Source organism: Pyrus communis, chromosome 13, assembly GCF_963583255.1.
Source record: "Pyrus communis chromosome 13, drPyrComm1.1, whole genome shotgun sequence".
NCBI classification, from domain to species: domain Eukaryota; kingdom Viridiplantae; phylum Streptophyta; class Magnoliopsida; order Rosales; family Rosaceae; genus Pyrus; species Pyrus communis.
The window spans coordinates 20,938,814-20,947,667 of NC_084815.1; the positions used below are offsets into that span (position 1 = coordinate 20,938,814).

At 36.3% G+C, this 8,854-nt stretch overlaps 1 protein-coding gene across 1 annotated transcript; it reads right to left on the bottom strand.

Moving 5' to 3' along the window:
• Positions 1-5,529: 5,529 nt before the first annotated feature.
• On the bottom strand, positions 5,530-7,767 carry LOC137712540 (probable pectate lyase 18). The gene is made up of 4 exons (XM_068451617.1): positions 7,556-7,767; positions 6,563-7,309; positions 6,219-6,357; positions 5,530-6,111 (listed from the first exon to the last, which is right to left on the bottom strand). Exons 1-4 carry the CDS (start codon positions 7,681-7,683, stop codon positions 5,890-5,892), a joined length of 1,236 nt encoding a protein of 411 aa, XP_068307718.1. The 5' UTR covers positions 7,684-7,767; the 3' UTR covers positions 5,530-5,889.
• Positions 7,768-8,854: the final 1,087 nt, after the last annotated feature.

An 8,854-nucleotide genomic window follows, 5' to 3' on the forward strand; every position in this document is an offset into this window, starting at 1 on the left:
CAGAGTCATAAGAAAAACCAATTCCTCACATAAGAAATTTGTTAAGTCATTATGCCGGAGCTAACACAACTTTTTGAGACCTCGTTCATCATTTAGGAAATAGAGTCAACACAACTTTTGGAAGACCTGGTCAATTAATATCCTTATGTTTAAGTTAGGGGCAATTTTGGAAAAGCATAACTTAGGGAGGCAAATTCGAGCCTAATAAATCAGACTCAGAATGTGTCAAAAGAATAGCCTGTTTTGATATCATGATAAACTTGTAAGCCCAGCATGATCCACCATCAAAATCACCGATATTGTTTTCACTTAACCATCTATTATCAGGCAAAAAATTTCAACATAAAATGCTTCGATAATATTAAAAATAATTATTTGGTTACATGATAAATATGAGATTCTATTCTCCAATAATTTGGACTCTAACGTAAACTATTGTTTGTATAAAAACTTTAACCATGATATTTCAGTTTGAGGTGGTCAATTTTGGTTTACAAAACACTTATGTTTACTTTTGAATTCTTTTTTATTGTTTGCAAATTTAAAGAATTTAATAATCCAAAGCACTTATGATTGGTTTTAGGGAAATTTGACATTTCTATTGCAACTTTAGCTAAATCAACCAAATATAAGAACAGTAATAATCCAGATTGCCATAAGAAAGTGGCGTGAGTAGTAAATTATAAGCTGTTTTTGTACAAAATTATACATTCATTTTGGTTAGGTTTATCGATATTTAACTTGATTTTTTATTGGGTCTCAATTCTTCGGCCGCAGATTTGTTGTTCTCAAACTTTGCGTCTCCTGTGCGTCTCTTTCCTGATTTTTAAATGTATCTTTCAACTTACCAAAAGGTTAACACAATTAATTTTATTAACCGCAACAAGTAGTCCAGTGGTAAGGGTACGGATTCTGGCTTTCAAAATATAAAAAAACTGGAGGTCCCAAGCTCGGGGCTTCAAGCTGGTGAGTCAGTTTGACTCTAGCTAGAGGAGGAGGCTAAAATGCCTCTGTGAGTCTTTCTGATCCACATAATAAGTGGATAATTGTGATTTGTCACTAGTTATTCCTTTTTTTAATAAAAAAAATACAGTTAACTTTATTAGCTTTCATTAAATAAAGTTAACAGTGTCAAGAAAATCCACGTCATTGTTAACCTTTTGGTAAGTTGAAAGCCATGTGTCAAGTAATTAGAGAAAAGACACGAAGGAGACCCAAAGTTTGAGACAGCGCCTGTGGCCATGGAGGGTGGAGAGGCGCGATGCCAATAAGGCATGAGGTACTGGCTCACATACTGTCCTCTTTTGGCAAACCAAAAACAATTGAAATTCAAGGACCAAACTTCGACTGCTGATATCAGATATTTCATCGAACCTTCTAAGAAGGAATATAAAACTGTTAAAGTGGCATGCATGGGGGTTCGGTTTTTGTTTATTTCAGACACAATTGAGAGGCTGGAAAACATTGGGAAAATTAAATAAAATAGGGTATCAATCTTAATCTTATATCTTAATTTATGATTATTTTGCGAGCTGTGGAATACGAGTCACACGATCAGATTTTTCTGTGGTGTCTTTCTTCAAAGTTAGGAGGAAGAAGGCAACCTGCAAAGCTAAATGTGGAGTGGCAAAGTTGGTAGGGGGGGAGCAAGAGGATGGGAATTAGATGAGTTAATGAGGGACGGCTGGACGTACAATAAGTGATTTGCCAAACTTGACACAATGCGACACTGATATGGTGATACTTATACAACACTCCAAAAAGTTGCATATAATTCGCATATTGTTGTAGAATTAGTGGGTGAATGCCCACTCAAGGGAATAAAGACTTAGGAATAGTATTTGATACTTTCAAAAGTGTCATTATTGTATTTGTATGATTGTTATCACGGGAGTTGTTCTATAAATAGAGCACTATATGTGTTATCAAAATGCACATTGCGAGAGAAAGAATTAAAGAAATAATATCAGTATATCTCCCTCCCTCTCTTTATTTGCCATCTTTTTTATAGCTACTAAAGTTATAATGTGACATTTTGCACTCACTTCGCTCCCGTCCTTAGAAAATGTTATTTCTCTAACTTTTGCATATTTATAACACATATGATCTTTTTGAATTGTATTTTTGACATTTAAATGATCAGTGCATTTTTTAAGGATTATTAGTAAAGCACATGCAAGTTTTCTTGCCCGGATAATTGACGCACTTGAGCTATATATGTATAATCCAGGTTGCATTTTGTAGTAAGATTTAAAAATTTAGGCAAGGCATTAAGATTTGAACAACAATTTGAGGTCGTGTTATGCTTAACTAAACAACGGACACACTATCGATATTTTCAGTGTTATATTCATAACATGCTGATACATTTCGTTACCTGTCGACCAAGTTTTGCACTGCTTTTGGAGAAATATCATATCTGTGAATTTTAACCTCATGGGCTTACTGTTATAGTTTTGCACTCCTTTTGGAGAAATGGTTTTCTCAGTCCAATAACGTTTAACTAGTTGATCCACACCAAAATGGGCTAGACTAACTTGCAGCTGGATCTGTCAATGACGGCTTGGCTTCTTTTTGTTTCCCAATTCTCTTCTTTCTTTCACTTTGGCTGTTTTTTTTTTTTTTTTTTTTTTTTGGGAAACTAAAAGAGACGGGGGGATGCAACACGAGGACTTGGCTGATTTTAAGCATTACTGAAAAAAGTTTAAAATGAAAAATCAAATCTACGTAACGATATTCATTAATTGACGTGGCATAACCACTTCAGTTGCCACATCAGAAAATTAAGGAAAAATGTCAGTTTATTGTGTAAGAATAGCAATTATAGATTAATGTAAACAAAAAAAATGTATCATGAAATCTAGGATTCTTTCAGTTTAAGCTTTCGTTATCTTGTACTGATAGAAAACTATCTAAAATTTCCACCCTCTTTGAGATTAAGCTAAGAGACTACAATTTCTAACAACTGATCTCAGTTTAGCAGGGCTTTACATATTCGTGATCATTTGTCAACATTTTAGTTGATCGAGACAAGGGTATGAGTTAAATGGTGAATTAACTTATGAGTAACACATCCCTTGCTTAGGACAATGCAACGCTTCTCAGTTCTTAATCAACTCTCATGAGTGGCGGATTCAAGATGTTCTCCTCCCGTTAGCAAGATGAAGCATGTCACTTTTCTTAATTGCTCTTAGCTCTTTACCATATCTGATTTTTAAAGGCGTTTTGTCATACATCTTGCCCTCATGAAATCCATGCTCACATGAGCCCGCCCTATCTGTAAGCTAAGGCCATGGAAAGTCTTGGTTTTGGGGATAATGGGGACCTAGTTTATTGGTCTTAGTCGTATTCCAATTAGGTCTCTTTCCACTAATGTCTGCCACATGGTTGGGTCCAAATGGCTACCTCATTGCATTGGACTGCAAATAAGCTTAACCTCTTTGGTCCCCTTCACTCCCTCAGACTGCATATCAGTGATAGCTACACACTCTAATATTAGACTAATTATCCAAAAGACTTTGATTTTATGAATTTTTAAGACTTAAACACTATTGTTCAAAGGGCCAAACATGAGTTATAGTGGCAATACTGCACAGGAAATTATCATTGGTTCATACTCTCAATGTTCTATATTTCTCGACAAATAGTCAGTCTCATATAATTTTTTCTCACAAAAAATGGGAAATATGTGAAGCCATGTTAATTGAGTCAAACGATGATCACTTTATTTTTCAATTTTTAATTTGTTAATCTTAAAAGATTATGAATTATGTATATGAGCCATCACATATTAATGGAGAGATAAAAACCTGCACACTCGTTAAACAACAAAGGTCGTTTATGAGACAACGACGTTTAATAGGGGAAGATTAGCAACTGATGCATTGGAACAGGAACTTTCCAAAACCTGGAGCTGTATCATATAACTGAAAAACCTGCAGAGCTATATCATCATCTGATGCATCTTTCCATGTGAGAACTCATGTAGTCAATTTCAACCTGCGAAGTAAGAAGGGGCTACTTTTGTAGCCTTCTGCAGTGTTTGCATGCGTTTGCTTTTTGAACGTGGCTTGCTTCAATTCGGCAACTTTGTCAAAGACGTGGTTGGTCGTAACTTGGAGCTAAATAGTGCCCCGAATAAAATACTATAATTTTAAAAGCAGATGGCTGAGATGGCTCCATCAAAAGAAGTTCCAGTTTTAGGGTTTGCATGTGCCTTCTCCTTCATTAGTCGCAGCCCTAATCGAGCCCTTTATGTTTAAATTCAAAACCCTGCCCTACCCAATTCTTTATTTGTAGGGGAACGGTTTTGCTAGTTTTTTTTTATCCTACTTTGTTGGCATCTTGTTTTAACTTTGGGCATGCAATCTTCTTCTGGTCTATATGCCTTGGTGGGTGTGCAGCTTGTATCTCTTGGTCAAAAAATTCTGGGAGACTGTTTGTTCTTATAGAAAATCAAGTATTGAATTCTGTTTTTCTGCTCCTTTTATCTTTTGGGTGGAAATTGTACATCAGTTTGAACGAAAATTATAGTAAGACCTTGTGTATCACACGCAGCGAATGAATTGGAAACTAAATGAGCATGAAGAATTGACGGATTCAATGTTCAAGAATTTTAATGTATATTGTCTTATTTGAAAATACTTAGGTTTGTTTCTTCAATTCTGTAGTTTTTTTTCTATATTTTTCATGATTTACTTTTGTCTTTGTCTCGTATATACTATGATTTACATGTAGAAAACATAATACTAAAATTCAAATGGAGAGAAAAAGACAAAGGAAAAATGCATCAAATATTGGAAAATAGATTGATAATTTAGTAGAATCAACACTTCATTGACGGATTCAATGTTCAAGAATTTTAATGTATATTGTCCTATTGGAAAATACTTAGGTTTGTTTCTTCAATTATGTAGGTTTTTTTTCTATATTTGTCATGATTTACTTTTGTCTTTGTCTCGTATATACTATGATTTACATGTAGAAAACATAATACTAAAATTCAAATGGAGAGAAAAAAGACAAAGGAAAAATGCATCAAATATTGGAAAATAGATTGATAATTTAGTAGAATCAACACTTCATTGACGGATTCAATGTTCAAGAATTTTAATGTATATTGTCCTATTTGAAAATACTTAGGTTTGTTTCTTCAATTATGTAGTTTTTTTTTCTATATTTGTCATGATTTACTTTTGTCTTTGTCTCGTATATACTATGATTTACATGTAGAAAACATAATACTAAAATTCAAATGGAGAGAAAAAGACAAAGGAAAAATGCATCAAATATTGGAAAATAGATTGATAATTTAGTAGAATCAACACTTCATTGACGGATTCAATGTTCAAGAATTTTAATGTATATTGTCCTATTTGAAAATACTTAGGTTTGTTTCTTCAATTATGTAGTTTTTTTTCTTCTATATTTTCATGATTTACTTTTGTCTTTGTCTCGTATATACTATGATTTACATGTGCAAAACGTAATACTAAAATTCAAACAGAGAGAAAAAAGACAAAGGAAAAATGCATCAAATATTGGAAAATAGATTGATAATTTAGCAGAATCAACACTTCAACACTTGTCTTATCTTCTAGGTCATCAAGATTCTCTAACAGAAACCCTAATGCAGCCTCGGAGGAACAGGGCGAGGTTGTAATCATTTTGAAAATTGACTAAAAAAAAAAGTAAAAAGAAAAGGGACAAAGTATAAAATATTGGGTAAAAAAGAGAAAACTTGGAGGGAAAGAAAAAGGCATGAGATATTTTGTCTCTCATTTTTTTTCTTTGACTTCCCTCCTAAATATGTCTAGTTGAAGTTGAATAGTTCTTGAATTAATCACTTTAGGAATGTCGTTTTCAGCAGGCCACAAGCTCGACATGCGATCAGCAATGAGAGCCCTTTCGGCAGCTAAGTGTGCCGGCAGACGTGGTGATTGAACCCACTAAAGAAGATGGCCTTGCACCCAAGCTCGAAGCCCTGGCATAGCTTGAGGAAGCTCCAGCACCCGATGCGCTAAAAAACGCACCGTTTAACATCAAGTCTCCTTCCGACCTCCAATTCCAGTTCTTCCATTCACTTTCTGGTGCATCCTCATGTTTGGTCACCTGCGTATAAAGTTTGTAACATATTAATTATAAGTTAAAACACAAATTATAAAATTAATTTGTAACATTTTTCTTATGTGAATAAAAATAATTTGATGGGTTTTCACCTCTTTGCTGAATCTGATATCTGGTGCGACAAATCTGTTCCCTTGGCTATTGATTGTAGGGTTTGCACTCCCTCCAATAGCGTACATCTCCCAATGGGTATAGTCATTGTTCACCACATGGAAATATCCATGCCTACATCTGCAAATGTGAATAAAAAAGATTATGGGAATTGTGTGTTTTTTCAACCGTTCTTATTAACATTATCATTTGTCAGCAAGACTAAAATAATTAAACATCAAGTAAATTTTGAAAGCATGAAAACCATGGACCACCAACCTATTTACTTTATACAAATTAAATAAAAAAATTGCCCAACTAATTAAAGTCTACTTTTTCTAATTACCTTGGCATTCTTTGAACCAACCCTTCTCCAAAGTGATTGAATGCAATGGTGACTTGCATGTTCTTGTCTTGTGTATACGAATCACTATGCCCCAAAAGCATCACCTTATCATGGTGCGTCATGTAATTGTTTGAAATTGTTATCGCAGTGGACCCATGAATCGCATCAATCAACCCATCGTTGCAGTTGGACAACGAGCAATGGTCCACCCACACGTGGCTCCCACCGAAGATCGACACGCCGTCGCCGTCCGATATGGTTCTCCACCCGAAGTGCCCTGGGGAGTCCCTCACCATAGCGTTCCCACCCTGCTTGCAATCGTGTATGTTCAGTCCGTGGATAATAATGTTGGTCACGTACTGGATGGTGATGCATGGCCCGCCGGCAATGTGGACGGACGCTCCCCGGCCGTCGATTGTCTTGAAGGAGTTCATGATCAGCTCCTCCTTGAGCTGGATGGTCATGTCGCGCTGGAAAATGATCCATAACGGCTCGTCTTGGATGACGGCGTGTCGTAGGGTTCCTGGCTTGGGGTTCACGGGGTTGTCGTCGCCGGAATCTGTGACCACGTAAATCTTCCCGTCTCTTCCACCGATGGCGTTTTTCCCGAACCCTATGGCGCAATCTGCTAGACGCTGCCTGTTCTTCTCCCAGTTCGGATCGCACCGCCAGCAGTCGTCGATAGGGTTTCCAGTCCCACATGATAAGTAGCCCAAGTTCCTCCTAGACACTGAGTCGCTAATGTTCCTGCAACCATAAACATGAGACACATTTTAATGAGTAACTTACTCTTATCAAATTTGTCTTGACATAATATGAATTTTGAGCACACATTCTGCAAATGATGTTCTCTTATCAAACTTACATTGTCAGACTGTGAATCTAGAACATACATTGTGAAAAGAGTGGGGCAGATTCACAGTTTGTCGAGCTAACATTTTTCAAAAGACTTACTTCTAGAACCGCACAAAATAATTACTAGTGGAGCCTTACCTTTGTACCTCTTGTACTACCAATTCAGGGTCTTGAAGATGAAGTGGCCGGGAGGAAATGAGGGTTGGGGAGAGGAGAGAGAAGAGGAGGAGAGAGAGAAGTGAGGGGCCTAAGGAGGGCCTTGCCATTTTTTGGTCTTTTTTTGAATGTGCAAGGCACTGAGACAAGCACAGGGAGAGAAGGTGAGGGAGAGAGAGAGGAAGTGTGTTTGTGAATGGAAAGAGGTGAGGAAGGGGGGAGTATATATAAAGAGAGAGGGGATAATTAGCATGATTAAACTAAACATGTGGGACCAAACTGCTACGTGATTTCAGGTTTTTACGGGTATCTAATTGGGTAGTTTTTGCCGTTAAGCAAGGCTTGAATAATGGGATAAAGATCATCAAGAATAATGTCAGAGACACTAAATTTGTAGATAACATTTTATAAATTAAATGATATGAAAGTTGATGGTTGGATTATTACTTAAATGTTGATTATTGTGCTTATTTTTAGTGATGATACATCATTTACTCTACAAATTTAGTTTACCTAACAGAAACTAAAGTCATCTTACTCTTTTGTTTTCTACTCACCTGTTGCCTACGAATAACACTTGCACATTGCACGTGCTGATGCTCAATGGTGAAGTGGGCATGATGGTTGTCACCCTTTTCTTTTCGTCTGAGTTTTGTTTGCGTCAGTCGTCCACTTGCGTGCAAAAGTAATAGGATTTTCATACTCATCAACGGTTTAGAGTGATTCTCATAAACATTAATAGTTTTTGTACTATTGTTGGCATAGACGGAGCTATGAAGGGACAACAGTGGTTTCTCAGGCCCATCATAACATTTTTTTTTTCATGAAAAAAAGTTCAGTGTCATGCTTATGATTTTTAAGGTTTTTTCATAGGTTCAGGGCCCCAATCCGACGTTTTTTGTTTAATTTCTTTCATCGGGTTTGATTTGACATTAGTGGATCGTATAGAGTTCAAGCATTCATTGCTTGTGAGCTTTGAGGGGGCGAAAGAAAGAAATGAAGAAAGATAGACTTGAGGGTTTAGGTTTAATGAAGAGGATGATGAGGACGATATCATAGCAAACCCAAACAACGGTGGTCGGTTGCTCACCACATTGGTTATTGGACTCATACATTAATACATTTTTATCGTTGATCTGATATGAGTTCCATATCTCAATCAATTTCAGATACCCTAACGACCTAAAATCACCGCCCACACACAATTGAAGGACTGACCATAGAACTCCTCCATATAAGATAGATCATTACATATTCTCTTTGGATCTAAGTTTGCAAATC